At 38.4% G+C, this 17864-nt stretch overlaps 1 protein-coding gene across 3 annotated transcripts in view; it reads right to left on the bottom strand.

Annotated features, from left to right (window-relative positions):
• The window catches only part of rims4 (regulating synaptic membrane exocytosis 4), a 42198-nt gene that overhangs the window by 12445 nt on the left and 11889 nt on the right, over nt 1-17864 (bottom strand). For all 3 annotated transcript variants that reach the window (XM_008408289.2, XM_008408291.2, XM_008408288.2), the window contains exons 2-3: nt 6853-6997; nt 429-541 (exon numbers count right to left, since the gene is read on the bottom strand). In XM_008408289.2, the coding sequence (XP_008406511.1) occupies nt 429-541; nt 6853-6997 (258 nt within the window). The remainder of the gene's footprint in view (nt 1-428; nt 542-6852; nt 6998-17864) is intronic.

Here is a 17864-nt window from a genome sequence, read left to right as displayed (position 1 = left end):
AGAGACTAGAGACTAGAGACTAGAGAGACTAGAGACTAGAGAGACTGGAGAGACTATAGAGACTATAGAGACTAGATACTAGAGAGACTAGAGACTAGAGAGACAGGAGAGACTGGAGAGACTATAGAGACTAGGGAGACTAGAGAGACTGGAGAGACTAGAGACTAGGGAGACTAGAGAGACTGGAGAGACTAGAGAGATCTGTGACACAATGTGGAAGATGTGGAGAACGTTGGTGAGGCAAAGTGATTAAATACAATCCAACATTTTTATTTATATTTTCAGGTAAATCCACAAATGATCAGGATGTGTGACGTCAAACGATCAAGTGATTCATCAGTCTGATTCTTCTCTTGACAGATTTCTTTGTGATGTGGAATAGCATTTCTGAATCATGATTTTGTAAAGTAACATTGAATTTTCCTCACCCATGGATGTCATTGCAAGCGTCTGTCTCCCCACAAACTGGGCCGGTCCCATCCCATCCAGGAAGTCACTGAACTGGGCATCGGATGCAAGACACATCCCACTGTAGTTAAGACTGAGGGGAGAGCAGAAAGGACGTGGATTACAACTTCATCCGGTGACTGTGGCTTATGTAGAAGCAGAGAAGTGAAATAAAATGCAAGAAATGGGAAAAAGAACGATGGCAGAGATATGGAAGAAGAAAAAAGATGCAAAAAGTAGAGAACAATGGTGAAATGAAAGAGCAAAAAAAAAGAAATAACCATTTATCACACATGGTTCAACACAGATAAAACTCCAAAAAGAAACTCAGTGATGAACTTATGTGACCCAATTTTATCTGAGTATTCAGAAGAATCAGATCAGAGTGCTTTGGTGGCAGACTGCCAGGAACTATAAACGTGTGTGTGTGTGTGTGTGTGTGTGTGTGTGTGTGTGTGTGTGTGTGTGTGTGTGTGTGTGTGTGTGTGTTCTGTGGTCAGCAGACCACAGCGAATCTCTTGCTCATCTTTTATGTGAAAACTACAGAGTGTAGAAGTAGAACAAAACAAAACAAAACAAAACAAAACAAAACACTGAAGCAGAGCAAAGATCCAGCAGGAGGAAATGTTGAGTCAAGGACAGAATCTGGATTTACTCTTCATAAATCCATAAATGACGAAATGTAAAAAAACATAAAGCACATGCAGTGCAGTGACTGTCGTCTCATTTCATAGATATGGATGACAGCTTAATACAAAATGCCAATAAGGAAAATGTTACAAAGTAAAGCTAAAAGACAAAAACAAGTCAGAAAAATGTAATTTCTCTTTCAGTTACTGCAGTGCCATTACATTACAGTTTAGACAGAAACTAATTAAAATCAATAATAAACAGCTACATAACTACAAAAAGCCACATAAGAACAAGTTGAGGAAATGCTGAAAATTTTGAATAAAATCATTTTTAAAACAGGTAATAAAAATGCTGCATTGGCTCCAGATTTTTATTGTTTATGGATACGGTGCTAAAGATAATGCTGGTTATTGTAAACACATTCCTTCAGATATGGACTGAAACTCTGATAACTGTGAGCTTTTTGAAAATATTCACTGTGTTTCTGCAGCAGCTGTGCCAGAGTGGCTTGTTTGTGATTGTTTTTTTAACTGGTTTGCATTTTTTAAAGGTTTTGTTGCCTCTAGTGGCCTTTATTTGAAGGTAGTTTGACAGGAAAGAGGGTTATGATGCGGCAAATGTCACCAAGCTGGGAATCTGTGACCTCTGGCATGAGGACTAGGGCCTCAATACATGGGCTGTGCTTTGCCCCTGCGCCACCACAGCACCCCACTGGTTTGCATTTTAACTGAACTCTTCCTACGTATATGTACTGGTGACACAATCGGCCGATCTCTGTGGAATATCATAAACCGCACCATTAGTCAGAACGATGTCCAAAGATGTGGATCAATTTTGCTCCTGTGAGTTTGTCATTGTGACAGCCAAGTGGCCTTTTGGTGGAGAGAGATCAAACAGGAACAGACTTAATGTTCACCTCGTATTTATCTCCCTCTCAGCTTGTTCCGTCTCGTCAGTCTTATTTTCTCTGTCTTTGTTTCTTTATAAACCTTAATTTATACCATATTTTCCTCCTTAACTATCCCTAAAGCAAATCTTTTACATGACAATGGCAGCTAATAACTGGAATTATATATTCACCTTTGAAACATCAAATCATCATGAATAGCTGTGTGTTTAAAATGGTAACAGTGTCAGTGGGTTGTTATACAACCTTAACAGAATTTAATAGATCCACGATGCCGTTTAAAACTTGGCATGTGCAGATTTTAAAAAGCTGAAATATCCTTTCTGGAGCCCTGAAAATATGGTTTGGCGTGCAGTAAGTCAGGCAGCGCTGGGCGCCCGGGTATTACAGGGTGATAAGATCCTGAGCTTCAGATTATTGCGTGTGTGTGTGGAGCACATCTGGGGATTACGCTGCTGTTTCACACAATCTGATGTTCGATGCAAAGCTCATGCTGTAAACAAGCAACACACCCCAAAACCGGCATCTCAGACCTGATGGGACTGAGATGCTGCTGGTTGGTTTGTTAAGACAGAACAACTCAAAATGGACGAGACTTTCTCTGTTCTGGTCACTTCACTCTTTATTCTGTCTGATTCATTAACGTCAACCCATTTATTATCATTGTTCATTTAGCTGCAGCCACAAATAAAGACATTTAAAAAAGTATTTTTTTTAAAAATAAGTGTATCTTTATTGCAGCAGCAACATTTCAAACGGAAACACTAAAAAAAACACATTTAATCTGAAAACTTTAATTGTTCTCACATTCACAGTAATTGGAACTGAACCATTTCTGTATTGATCTGCTCAAATGTTTTTGGACAATTATTTTATTAAGAGTTAATCCATTAAAGTCTTTCTGCTGCAGTTTAGTGAATTACACTAATTTTGACATGGCAGAAAAAACACCTTATCCTAGAACTTTTGTAGAAAAGCTCATTCTAATCACACACGATGAATGGAAATGCAGGTAGCGTTTGGTCCTGGATTCTTATCTTACCCTGTTTCTGGACCTGCTTTTCTGAGGTTTTCCTTCTTTTAAATGTTTCTTCTTTATTCTCTATTAAAAATATTAATTTTTCCTTCAGTCTGTTCTGCATTGGGTCGTTTGTCAACCAAAACATGAGAGGCTTCCAGACTTTTATTTTAAAATATTCTGGTGTTTTAAAAAGTTCGCCATGCCACATTCTCTAACGATGTTCCTTTTGTTGGAGAAACAGGCCCTCAGCATCACAGATCCTCCACCATACCTTATCATGAGCTGCTTTGTTTTTAGGCCAGATCCTCCTGGAGCTCAGTCAGTTGCACCTTTCAGTTTTAGCTTCATCGCCGCCACCATCCGCAGCACACACACTAAAATACCCCAATCATTAATCAATAAGCCCATAACTGTGATTGGATGGTGTTAGCTGACAAAGTGCTTATTCACTGCAGGATGTGTCCATGCACTGAGCTTTCCAATCAGCGCACTGAGCCAAATGGCTGACGGAAACGGAGCGCGAGCGAAGCAGCGGATGATTTAAATGATTCATCGTCACAACGCTGGCAGCACGGAGCATGCTCAGATATCAATCACTTATTTTATACATACAGTTCTTTTTATTACAGCTGGTGCCTTTAGCTTTATTTTAAAAAGTTTTTTTCGATTGAAAAATGACAATGAGATCAAAATCAACCTGTAGATTTTGCACAAATCGGTTTTCACAAAAGGTACATTTAATTTCATCAGTCAAACGTTGTTCCTCCATGTTGCTCCAGTGTTTAGTTGCTTTGGAGTTTGATTTTATTTATTTATATGCTAAAAAACGTCTACATTTGAAGAGGTTTTTATTAAGAAAGTATATAAATTTGTGCAGTATTGAATTACACAACTGCATCTGGCTTCTGTTTTTTGTGTGTTTTTTATTCTTTTAAGTTCTCCTGAACTTTCCCGTCCATTTGTCTGCATCTTTTAACATCATCTTTGAGATGCTTCATCACTGAACCTGGATGTTCTTCCATTGTGATTCTCTTTACAGGTAATCATTACTAACACCAGAAGGTGATCATTTCCACACCTGCCTCTCCTTCGCATTAAAGTGTTTTTCAGTATAAAGTGTTTTGAGTTGATTCAAATCATTTGTAAGGAGAAAATCAGTGTCTGATTCTGAACCCAAACTAAACCCATTTCATTCTCATTCATAAAGTTTTCTGCTTAAACTCCAACAGTCTGAACGCGTCTCATACATCAGGCTGAAGGAGAAGATGTTCAATAAAACTCCACAGACTGGGTCACCTGACTGTGGCTGCAAGTAGCATCAACTGCTGCATCACTAACAGTTGAGCTGCCATTTTTCTGCGGGGTAAATTATTAAAATGTAATTAAATAAAAAGTGAAATGTGGCCATTCTTACACATTTCTACACTTCAGTTTGCAAAAATCAACTTTTTTATGTAATATCTTAAAGGGAAAATGAAAATATCACATATATTTTTTTCATAAATCTGTATTTTTATTCCCACCTCCATGTATAGATGATACTACATTAAAGTTCTGCTGCTTTACGGAAGCTCAGCGGTCATTTATGATATGATATGAGGGGAGATTTTGCAAGATAATCATAGAAACTTGAATTTGAGGAATAGTTTACACAGCTTGAGTCAAACAGGCTTAGACTGATTACTCAGATTCAGTTTGTCTCCTTGTTCTGTTTCAAACTGTTTGCATGATGAGAAACGACATTTTTCTAATTATGGCCAGTTTGATGTGGTATTTATACAAATCATTCTGTTTTTCTCCACATCCAGACCTTTGATGAACAGAGGAACTTGGTGACGACACTCCAAATAAACGCATTAAGATCTTCACATCATCACTGCATTTTTCTTTCATCGTGCAGCACAAACTCAGCCTCTTCTGTAAATCTGTGTAAGGTAATGTGTATTCAGACAGACTTTCAGTCTCTCTACTTGCAGCCCATGTTTCTGTTGACACCCTGACGCTCGCATCAGCCGGTCTGTCTGCCTCGTTATGTAACTGTGGGAGCTGGTATCCAGGTTGGCAGAGCTCAGCATGTGTCCACGTGTCTGCATGTGTAGTAGTACTATGCTGTTATTACTCATCTTCCTCAGATGGATGAAAGGAAATCAGCTCTAACCTTTAAAAGACAAAATAATTCTCTAGTTGTTTGTGTGGAGTTTGTGGAAACCCAGTGGTCACGAAGTGGAAGCTGCAGGTTTCTTCATTTATTTCAGGTTAATTTGAAAGATAAACTGGCTCCAAAATCACTTCATCAAAATTAGGCAACAATAAAAAGCCTGTGTGCAATCTAATTATGAAATGAACACCCACAATAAAAAATGATGAACTCTCCGCTCCTTTTTAAGCAGGATGGATACGATTATTATAATGTGCTAACAACTTTCTGTGACATTGTCACAGCAATAAATTATGAAGTAAGTGCTCCAGTTACCTTTCTTGAATAGTAAAATGAAATTTACATTATATTCAACATTTAGATTAGTCTGTAATCACGTTCTCTTGCAGAATAAACTCTGTGATTCATCTCCTTTTGATTCAGATCTAGACTTTATGTAAACAATAAGTAGAATTACAGAAAAATATTGACTTTTTTTTGTTCTCAACCCACAGAGCATGCCATGCAGTATGTGCTTTAGAAATGGAAAAGTGCATCAAAATAAATTTATTTGAATTTACAAAATGTCTCAAAAAAGTTACATTCAGTCTAATCTTACAGATTCCAAGCACTTAAACTAAAATCAAACAGTCCAGTTCTGTTCACTGTTCAAACTCCATAATAAATGAAGAAAACCATCAGAATGATTCTGTAGAGACATTGAACAAGTGAGCTTTACAGCAACCCCTCTGGCTGAGCAGGCGCTGAGCGACAGTGGAGAGGAAAAACTCCCCGTTAACAGGAAGAAACCTGCAGCGGAACCTGGACGCTCATCTACTGAAGAAAAGTAACATTTCCACCTGACACCAGTTAGAGACAAGCAGCTTCTCATCTCCATGATGGAAAGTTTTCACCTGAGGAGTGAAGTTCCCCCCCCCCACCCACCTTCTTCAAATCAGACAAAATTGGTGTCAAACGTTTGTGCTACGTTTGTGCATCAAACATTTTCGTTTGTGCTGCTTTGGCTTTGAAGATATTAATGAAAGTGTAAAGGTCAAAAGGTCAACCAGCCACCCAACTTTTATGAAATCCAACTTTCTTTATATCTTTAAAATGATAGCGGCACAAACAAAAAAATTTGCTGCACAAATCAGCACAAACGTTTGACACCAATTTTGTTTGATTTCATAAAAGTAGGGGGGGTTGGTTGACCTTTTGACCTTTACCCTTTCATTAATATCTTCAAAGCAGCTTTGAAGCAAAAACGAAAATTTTTGCTGCACAAACCAGCACAAACGTAGCCGAGTTGATTGACACCCATTTTGTCTGATTTGAAGATGGCTGACCTTGGATGACCTCTAGAAACATTTCTTTATATCTTTAAAATGATACCGGCACAAACGAAAATTTTTGCTGCACAAACGTGGCACAAACGTTTGACACCAACTTCACTCAGGTAAAGTTTTCATCACTTCGTCAGTGAAAAAACAGCTTTATGTGTTAGATAATGTCAGATTTACAGGAAATTCTGAGTTATTTTAGCTCTATGAACAAAATAGTTTCAGTACCAGATTTGACAGAGAACTGCTTATCAAAAACACTTAAGTCCAGTTATAAATGCTGATATCTAGAATCACCAGTTTTTAAAAAAAAAAGGATTTTAAAAGACATTTAGTGTTGCAGCTGTTTTCCTTTGTGGTTACTCACTTCCCCTCGGAGCCGTAGCTGTTCATGCTGTCCTCTATGGATTCATGGCTGGCCTGGCGGACGGTCCGACTCGGCATCTCCACCGCCAAACCCGTCTCCGTGCTCCTCTGGATGCCTCCCTTCAACTTCCTGCCATCGGTGTCCACTGCAGGAAACCAGACACAAATGGTCCTGAACTAACTTCACATTTAAACTCAGAGTTTGGAGGAGAAAACGCCGCATTCGCTGAAAAAACACAAAATCTCACCAAGTATTTTCAGCAATATGTAAGAGCTTCTTTCTCCATACAGATGAAAAAGTACTAGTTCAATTGGCAGATTATTTCATTTATAACACTGGGAAAATATCTTGTTACGAGTTAAATAATTTCTCCTCAGCATGAAGGAATTATTGACCGAAAACAAACTCCAGGTAGTTTTTGTTTCACTTCAAGTGAACTAAGATATTTGCAGTAGAAATTAAACCAAAATTACTTGCTAAGATTTTGTGTTTTTGCAGCGTTGAGGATTTATTTTCCTGCATCTGCTGCTCGGTTTCAGCCGCCCGTGTGTTTACTCTGCAGTGACCTGATCTGGAAAGAAAGACGAGAAGTGACTTTAACAGGAGAAAGGACGACGGGATTCAGTCCCTCTTTAGATCAGGACAGTACATCTGCAAAGCAGAGCACAAAATCAATGACCGGCTGACTTTACTGGACATTTCTCTGACCGAAAGGAAATTTGCAGAGAAAAAGATGAAGAAGTTCTCAACTTAGAGCTGACATGACGGCAGCGTCTTTTCGGTAATAAAGCTGAGGGAACCCGAGGTTTAAAAAAGTTCAAGAGACACCAAACAAATCTCAGAGAAGGATTTAAGAAGTTTAGTACACAAAGCGAGAATGAAGCTCCGAGTTAGGAAGTTACTTCTGCAGTTATTAAAGAGGAGTGACCTAGAATGGAGCTATTTCTATCACGTTCTTGTGGGACGGCACTTTGGCAGATTTGGGTTACTGCTTCAGCTCTCCGACTGTTTCTGTATCATCAGTTCAGCTCAGAGCTGGACCAGAGACCAGAGTTAGACAAACATTACTGGGTAAAGTCAGTAACTGCTCTTTCTGTTTCTGTTAGATGGCAGAAAAACACAGATTTCCATCAGAACGTCGTGATTTTCTGGGTTTTTATCTTTTATCTGTTTGGCCTGGTGAATGACAGACACTGTGATTTATCCCACCGAAATAAAACCCTGAACTTTGCTTTTTAATATGCATTTAGTTGTTGTGGTTGAACACAAACACACTCTGTGAATACTGATGAAGACTTTAACTGCTGTAGCTGAGGTTTAACAGCAGATTTACTTTTACATCAATAGGAAAGGAAAATAAATAAATTCAGGAGTAATCAAGAAGCCCAGATGGTTTTTATTCACCGATAAATCAGACATTCAGGGTTTAAGGCCAGTTTGTAAAGATTTAGCCAGAGTTTGATAGTAACTAGTTACATTTACTCAAGTAAAAAACTGTTTTCATTAACCTGTACTTTTTACTTTCACCTGTTATTTTATTATAAAGTATCTCGACTCTTACTTGAATAAAATTTCATTATTTTCTACCCACTGAATCTTTTAAGGTTCTGCAGTTTTTGTTAGTTTCCTAAATTTTGCATTGAAAAAAACTGATTTGGAAAATGTTTCTTTTGTTATTTCTTGTAATTTATATGAATTATTGTCATTTTGTCCTTAAAATAGCAACATTTCTATTTAACTTTATACTTTTGTCTGTCTGATGATGTAATTTTTAAATACTAAAAAGTATTTTGTGACATTACAACCACAACACTTAATGTAATTTAACGGCATTTTTTCATACAAATTTGTGCAAAAGTTTGAGCAACAGCATCCATGTTTCTCAAAGATTTTAACAAAGTCTGTTCAATTGTCTCCACCAGCTTTTCACACCCAGTGACATCATTTTTTTGCCAATTACTCTTTGCAAAATTGCTCACTCGCATCCGTCACATGAATTTCATAAAGTAGTGTGGTATAAGTCTTATTACGGGTTGATAGCAGCAGCTTTTGAGCAACTGGTTCAGGATACTGATGGGACATTACCGCTGTTCACCTTAATCCAAATCAGCATCTGTTAGCAGAGTCAGAGCGAGAGGCAATCTCACCAGGCAATCAGGATAAATGATTAGTGCTTAAAGGGCTGACAGGTTTCTTATTTGTAACATTTGTGGGCTGATTCTGTTTGTCTGCGACTCTAAATGAGACCCGAGAAGCTTTAACTACGCCGCTGTCCGCCTGCCAGCATTTTTATGCTTTTTTTGTTGCAGCACTACAGACTGGCTTTGCTCATACAGTCTAAAAACCTGTTTGTTAATTCAAGAAGTCACAAATAATGAAGCTAAAACCACCATTTCTTCTCACTTATAGTAGAAACCGAGAATCATAAACAATGAAAGGGAAGAATGTTTTATTTTCTTGTTGAACGATGAGGAATATTTGAGGAATGTGGGGAATATTTGGACTGGAGAGGATGGACATTCATCTTTTTTCTTTTCTCTTTATAAACAAAAATAAAAGACCTTTAGACATTATGTTGCTTATGCTTTAGGTCAGTTTGTCAAACAGGCTGAGGACCATTAACTTATTTAGCAAACTCTCACAGACCCTCACTTCAAATTACTCCACAATAATACAATAATAATACAATAATAATAATATTAGTCTGTTTTCTGTGTTCATCATCTACTCAGGGCATTTTGAGTTACTTCAGATTCTGATGTCAGACACATGGAAATTAAAAAATAAGTTGTTTTTTCCTACCAAGTGTTGCAATAAAAGAAAAATGGACTTGAGTTGCTTTGCCAGAAACAAAATTTCTCTTCTGCGTCATTAAAATTATTCACGAATTTCTATCAAAAACATTTCTCTATTTTTATTCAATGAATTTAACATAATCATTTTTAATCAAATAAACAAATAACAATAGTTATGAACAAAGCATTATAAGCAAGTAAAGTCATAAAAAACTAAGAACAGTTCGGACCAACTGAGACTCACGGCACAGAGTCGTTCAAAGGAATCGAGTCGTTCCTGAACCGAACGTCAAACTCTCAGCAGGTGTAACTTCGCTTCCTCTGATTAGATAAATATTCCTGGTTTCTTTCCACCGGCATCATCAGTTTTTCTAGTGAGTGACCCGATTTAAAGCCATTTATCTATCGTTATTTTAGACACAACGCTTTGGGAAGCTAGCTGTAGCGTCGCGCTAAGCTAGCGAAACGGCTAGTAAACGGTCGTTCACATGCAGTACCCAGCTGACCACTAGGGGGCGCCCGCCGACCACAGTTTGAGAAAGACCGCTTTAGATGCTTATTAAACAGTTTGTCATCATCATTATCTTTTGTAAAGTGGCCCAGCTGATGTTTTCTCTCATATTAAACAATTACCCTGAAACAGAAGGATTTGCAGGCTTAAGCAGGCCAGATGTTGGCTGGTCTGCATCTGCTTGGAAAGCCAATCCACAGCACTTTCTGCCAGCTGTTGTGTTTTATTTGTCTCCAGATGTTCAGGGTTGTAAGTCTGGTGCAGTCTTATTATAGCGTAATGTTTTCTGTCCTCTTTGTCGCTCTGATTCCCCCAATCAGGTCAGTCCAGGGTTGCCCAAGCTCCCAGAGTCTGGTAAAGGTTAAAAAGCAATTCAGTCTCTGTGATTTCATAATTCCTTGTGTAATTCCCACCTAATGTGATTTTAGATTAATCACACTTTTTAAAAAGGTGAAAACAATTTTCTCTAATACCCTAAATGTCAAATGTATTTACATATCAGCAAGCGGATCTCCACAAGTCTGATCCTCTCTGTGGCTGTAATAAAGGAAAGAAATTGAAACCCACTCCAATCTAAAATAGCCTCCTGCGTTTGCCGTGAATGTAGCTCACAGCGTGCGATGTGCAGCGCCCGCTGTGATGTAGCACAAAAAAAAATGTCTGAAGGTGACGCACAAACGTTGTGATGAAGAAGCACAGAGCTAGGACTCATTAGTTTGTCTCCCAGCAGAGATACATTAATGAAAGCAGAGCGGATACTGAAATAGCCGCTCTCCATTCAATCCACTTATCCGGCCAACTTCACTGACTGACAGGAAGACTGCGAGACAAGGTGTGACCTACCTCGTCTCGCAAGGTAGGTCACACATCGTGGCCTAAATTGCTCGCAGACAGACAAGCAGTACAGAGATAATTTTAGCGGGATGGGATGCTTCATTTAAAATAAATCAACTGGCTTATATGAGGCTGTTTGTAAAATTAAAAATTAACAGCAATAATTAGCCTGTGATAAGAGAAAAAACATGTTAGCCATTCATTTATGCCATAGTTAAAACTAATTACTTAGTGAGCAGGCAAAATGTTTAGCTCCAAATTAAATAGGTAAATAATTAGAGTCAACCTGAATATGTAGCTAAACAAATGGATTTAGTGGACAAATGAAAGCAGCCAGAGATTATTAATTAGCATCACTGTTTGCCTCATGCAGTTTTTATTTTGATTGTCCATCTCCAGTTATCAACAAGTCAATTTGCATATTAGCTATAAAAGTAGCTTCAATTTAAATATTTATCTTGAAAATTAAATATTTTGATATGTTATTCTTGTTGGTAAAGGATATCAACAACTCAATTTGTATGATTTAGCTTCAACTTAAATATTTAACTTGCAAATTAAATATTTAGCCTAATAGCTGAATATTTTGTTCAAAGCCAACTACTGTTCAGTTTGCTAACTATTTAGCTTGAAGCTAACTATACTTAGTATTATTATGGAATGTCTATATTATTACAATGTAATTTCTTTTTAGTTTTGAGCAAAATTCTACTTTTCCTTTCATTACACATGACAAATTTATCAGGCAGGAGATTAAAAAGTGCTGCGGCTGGAACATTATGGTGACTCATTTATTAAGTTTCTTTCACTTCCTCCGTCACGTAGAGAATGGAAATGATTGCAGAGTGAGAACTCTGTGCAAACAAAGCTGCAGTGATGGTTTGGTTCGTACGATCAGGTCTCCCGTCTATCAGACGGGCTGTGATGGAGGATTTGATCAATTATTATTATTATTAGAGATATGAAGCTGCCACTTTCTCTGAGAAACGCACCAGGAGCAGGACTCCCCATTCATTCTGATGGTGTTCACTTGACCCACTTAAACCATGTCGAGGTGCGTGTGTGTGTGTGTGCGTGTGTGTGTGTGTGTGTGTGTGTGTGCGTGTGTGTGTGTGTGTGTGTGATAAGCAGGATGCTCAGACTCCTCTCAGTAAATGACCTGCTGCAGTGTCCAGCTGTGTCACACTGACTTCAGCCTCTCAGAGCAGAACCCAGACGGATTCCCACCTTCTACGCTAAATATCAGAATCTCTCCCTGAACATTACAAATCTCCTCTTCAGCAGCTCAAATAGGATCCTTATTGTGTCTGATGTGTAACTGAAAATGAAGATAATAAAGTTATTTATTATCCACTATCAGTTAACCAGTTCATGATGAACGTCTCAAACTCAGCGGTGATTCAGTGTCTTCCGTGTTTCCTATAATCAGATTTAGGATCGATCACTCTCTGCTTTTTATGCACTCAAGCACAAATAAACTTATTCAGAATAAAATGCCGTGCAGAAATCATGACATAAATGGCTACAATCCAAAAAAATGAATTCTTACTATTATATCTCCTATTTCTTTTGTGTGCAGGAGCCATATTGGAAAAAGTGAGAGGGGAGTTCAACTTGAAAGTTCATAAAGTTTGGTTATTTTTAGCAAAGATGTAATCAATTATTCCTTCCTTTTCCCAAACTGAACTCACTGACCCCCCTCTCCAAAGCTCATCTCATTTTTATTGGCAGAGAATCAACGTGTTTCTAAGAAGGAATTGCATTTTTAGTGTCTCTAACTTTAATTTGACCTTTCAACATTGACCGTTTCTTTTCATCCTGTCCAGCCTGAAGTAAAAGTTTAAGACTTCAAAATAACTTCATCAGAGATTTTCTTTCCGTAGAAATCCATCCATTTTCTTACACCCTTGTCCCTCAGTGGGTTTGGGAGGGTTGCTGGTGCCTCTCCAGCTAACGTTCCAGGCGAGAGGCGGGGTCACCTGGACAGGTGACCTGGACAGGTCGCCAGGCAACACAGAGACACACAGGACAAACAACCATGTGCACACACCTAGGGACAATTTGGAGAGACCAATTAACCTGACAGTCATGTTTTTGGACTGTGGGAGGAAACAGGAGTACCCGGAGAAAACCCACGCATGCACAGGGAGAACATGGAGACTCCATGCAGAAAGACTGGAGCTGGGAATTGAACCAAGAACCTTCTTGCTGCAAGGCAACAGCTCTACCAACTGCGTCACTGTGCAGCCCTCCGTAGAAATCATTACTTCAAATACCCAAAACCGGACACTATGGATGTTTGTATTTAATGATCTTATCAAACCTTTTGCAGTAGATTCAGCAAAAGGAAAAAAAAGGCAGGGAAGATTTATTTTGCTTGGATAAATGTCCTAAAGCTGAACTGTTGGTCACAACGTGAGCAGACGAGCAGGTTTGAATCTCTGCTGTTTGAAGCTTAAAACCAACATCCATGTTTGCTGATTTCTCTTCATTCAAACCCGTTTTTGTTTTACTGCTTTTTGCCACAAGTCAAGTTTTGGGCTTCAGATAAGATTGTAATTCAATAAGACAGAAACCTTTTATTTGACCGATCTGCGTTTTGTGACGTCTCGACGTCTTTGATAATCGACATTTGCTTCAATCAATTCATGACTCACATCAAACTGCATCACCTCCATCTAGGACAGATTAGATTTAAACATGGATGTTTGGTGTTTTTTTGCTGTTGTCATGAAAGCATCTTTTAAAACGTTCTCCTCCACACCTGAGGCTGCTTCACCTCCAAAGCTTCGTTACTTTGATGCTCCATGTGGTGAAAACTCTCCTCCTTTGGGCCACATTGAGAAAACAAGCAGCAGAAATATTTTAGCTCGGCCTGATTCATCACCCTGAGCTTAGGAAGAAGACACAGACATCTAGAGCTGCTTGAGGGAAGATTTGTTTGAGCTAAATTTACTAAACTGCCTCAATCTGTTAGTTCACATTATGAGAAAGAAATCCAGACGTTCTTTGGTCTATTTTATATGTTTGCAGCAAGAAGACATGAGCAGAGCAGAAGTGTCTAACAGTGGACGTATCGTGTAGATGCAGCCAGTAGATTTGCTCTTCCTCCGTCGACTTGTTCATTACAGAAAGAGGAAATCTGGCAGAAGTTGCTGTCTGATGGAGAGGATCCTGTAAAGCACTAAAAAAAGGAATTACTTTCCTGGTTGAAGCGCCACAGACGATGACTGGTGATGACTAAGACCGGAGACGAATAGGAAGCAGCCTGTTAAAACCTCTTGGCAGCAGAATAGGTGGACAAAGCAGAACGTTTCAGACGTAGAGCTAATTGCCTCATGGGTAGGTAAGCATTTCTCAGATCGTTTTAAAAAATTAACAGCACTGCTGAGTGCTCTGCAAAAGATGTGTTCTCACCGCAGTTTTACTCTGTATGCAAAGAACTTCCTGGATTGCAATAAGTGTTAACTAGTAAAGAGCCAGGCTTTCTGGGTAACTGTGGCTCCAGGCAGCATTAAAAGTTACTTTGACATTAAAGCAGCTGAACAGAAATGAATCTTTCTGTTGTTCAGAAAGATTCAACAGAATTTCATTTATTCTGTTGACTGGATGGAGAAACGTCTCATTATTCGGGGTTAAAGTTTATTTTCTCTGTTTGAGTCGAATCGCTGAAGCAACTTTGACCCTCATCATGTTTTCCTAACTGCAGCTTCACCGTGACGATTCTGCATCATCAGCAAAAGAAATATTACTGCAAGGTTTGTCTGGGACGCGCTTTCAAATAAGAGCTTATTAAAAAGATCGGATATTAAATCTACTTTAATATAAAACCTCTCTGTTAATTAATTTATTCCACCTTTGTCTTTATTTGTGTTTTAATATAGTTCTGAGTTTTGATCCAGCACTGGATGGGTTAAAAGTGTTTCCATCTCCACTTTGGTGCATAAATTACTTTAAGACTTCAAGCGAAAATTACATCTTTAATAAACACACAGATAGAAACTCGGCTGCTGATTCTCAGATCTCAAACTCTGATAAAAGTGTTTTTAAATGTTAATTTTAAGTGTAGCATCTCAATTCTCCAATTAAAATCATATTTCCTTTTTTAAATCACTGCCTCAGGTTTTGTTTTTAATGTATATAAATTCATCCAAACAGAGACGAAAACATGTAAATATATTTCTGGAGGAAGAGCCCTCTGCTTCACGCTCACATTATCATCTCCAGCACATTAAACAATATTTTACACAGAATCCTCCAATCGCTTTGATTTAAACTCCATATTCTGGGAGGAAGCAAACTTAGATACGATCACCGGTTAAATGTTGGCAGAAAGAAGAAGAGAAAGGAAAACAGGAAGAGAAGGAGGGACCCAAAGGGGAAAAAAACCTGTCAAGATGGCAAAACACAAAAGAGACGGAGCCAAATTAATAAGTACAAGGAAGAGTCTGAGTGACAGCAGAGAGAGGAAGACAGAGAGAGATCGAACAGAGGGATGACAGCGTCGATAAGCACAATAATAAGAGAACGATGACACGTTTCTGCTCTTCTGAACATTAAGTGCTCTGTCACTGGGGCAATTTAACAAACTGATTAACTGATCTTTATTTTCCATCTGAGCCAAAATTCATCTTCCCTGAGAGAACGAGCCTCTGCTGCAGGCAGGCAGGCTGCTGTTTAGCTGAAACTCTTCTTAAGTTGGTGGCTTTAAACAACGTAGTGAAGGACGAAAATTACCGTATTTTCCGCACTATAAGGCGCACCTTCAATGAAAGGCCTATTTTAAAACTTTACTATTAAAACTTTTCTCATATATACGGACACTCTACTATTACACATCCACATTTATAAAGAATTGGTCCCCAGTACTTTATATAGTAGTCTGCCCCAGTCATTGTTTCACTCACGGTGTTGGTGTTGCCATATTGTGCCCAACTGCTTTCTGGGTAACAGACCAACCGACACGCTGTCGCCGCGGTCTCTGTCTCTCTTACCCCCCCCTGGCTTTAAATCTATTATAAAACTTTATTAACAAACCAGCGTTCTGACAACAATCCCAGCATGCACCGCACGCTTCTTCTTCTACGGGGTAAAAATGAAGTCGGCGGCTGCTTACCATAGTTGCTAGGCCTGTTGTGGATCAATATTGGTCCATATATAAGGCGCACCGGGTTATAAGGTGCACTGTTGGCTTTTGAGGGAATTGAAGGTTTTTAGGTGCGCCTTATAGTACGGAAAATACGGTAACTCAAATGTGTCTTTTGAGGTGAATATCAAATGAATTCAGCACTGTATATTTTCCTCAGGAAAGTTTCTAAATGTTCCTGAAGCAAATGAAGGTGAAATGGAGAACAGGATGTGAAAGTCTATGAGATTTCATTTATTTGGAGTCACCATAAAATAACATAAAATATGTTAAGCTCATATTTTCTCCTGCTATACAAGAAGAAAACCTGATATTATGTCAACAGAACCTGGAGAGATAAAACGTGAATAAGTCAGCATGCTCCAGTGTTTTATGACTTTCTAAACTAAAATTAGATTGTTTTACTGATTAAAACATTTTAACAGGTGAAATGAATTTAACATCTGATCAGATGTAAACACACCTGATCTCATTGTTGTGCACCTGATTGCACAACAATATGCAGCCAGGAGCTACAAAAGGACATTTTAAGAGATTTTAAAAAACTCCACATTCTGACAATCTTTAAAATACGATGTGCACAAAAATAATGGATGTTTTCAGGTGGAACATCTGAAAATATTCACATATCCTGTCAGTGACATCACTGAACTGATTTGCAAAACTTCAGAAAAAACAAATATCAATTTATTGTAATGGTAACTTTTTCTTTATTTGAACCCATAATCAGGCAACGTGCTGATAAAAAAAACATCTTCTAATGCTTTAAATAAATGCATTTAAAAACAAAAAGCCAACTGTCTGGATTTATGAGAGAAAACAAGTACAGGATGCTTTGTGAGCGGATATAAGAGAAAAACAGGAACCTTATAGTGAGGAGCCAATGGAAAAAGTAAAACTTATTTGGTTGTTGAATTGCAGATGTTTCAAAGTTGCATTGTTTCTTTTTCCAAACAGAATATAATTTGCATCCAGTGGTTATCCTCCGATGAGGTGACAAGAAAAAGCTGCATGATTTACACAAAACCTTAGATTTTCTCCACATTTTCCAGAGAAGATAAATGATCTGAAACACAAGTTATCTGAAGGAAGCTGAATCGGCTTTGCTGTTGGTCACATTAAACCGAAGAGTTTTAAACAACCAGCTGTGCAGAAAATGGAGGAATCCCTCAAGTCAGTATCAGATTTAGTGTTTGTATCTTTAAGCTACACAATGACAGCAAATTTTATGCCTCTGACTGCTTTCCAAGCGCTCATAAGCTCTGAGGAACAGACACACGTTGCTGAATAACCACAGGCTCCATTTAGCGGTAAAATACAGCTGGAGGAGGAAAGAGTTTCTTTTACAGCTCAGCCATCAGCTTTACGCCTCCCTACTTCAGAGAAACGGAGCTCCGCCACAGCGGCTAATGCACTTTGTTTCTGCAAACAGAAAATGATATCAGTATGTTCTGGTAAAACTGAAATATTCTCATGTCTGAACACATGGGAGGTGAAGCCGTATCAGATTCAATTAGCTTCGTTAATAAGGCTTCATGACCCACAGATAATATTTAGTTACTTCCAGACAGAATCTGACGAACAGCGTCTGAAAAAGAGGATTGTTCTTTAAAATCTAATGAGTCCTTAGCATCTGAACCTCATGAATCCAGGATCTTATCGAAGCAAACAGCGTTTTTATGATGAGTCCAGTTCAGACGGGAACCAACAGAACCTGAAATGTTCT

Source organism: Poecilia reticulata, linkage group LG5 (assembly GCF_000633615.1).
Source record: "Poecilia reticulata strain Guanapo linkage group LG5, Guppy_female_1.0+MT, whole genome shotgun sequence".
Lineage (NCBI taxonomy): Eukaryota > Metazoa > Chordata > Actinopteri > Cyprinodontiformes > Poeciliidae > Poecilia > Poecilia reticulata.
The sequence above is the reverse complement of the archived record's forward strand: the minus strand, read 5'-3'. Positions and strand labels throughout refer to the sequence as shown.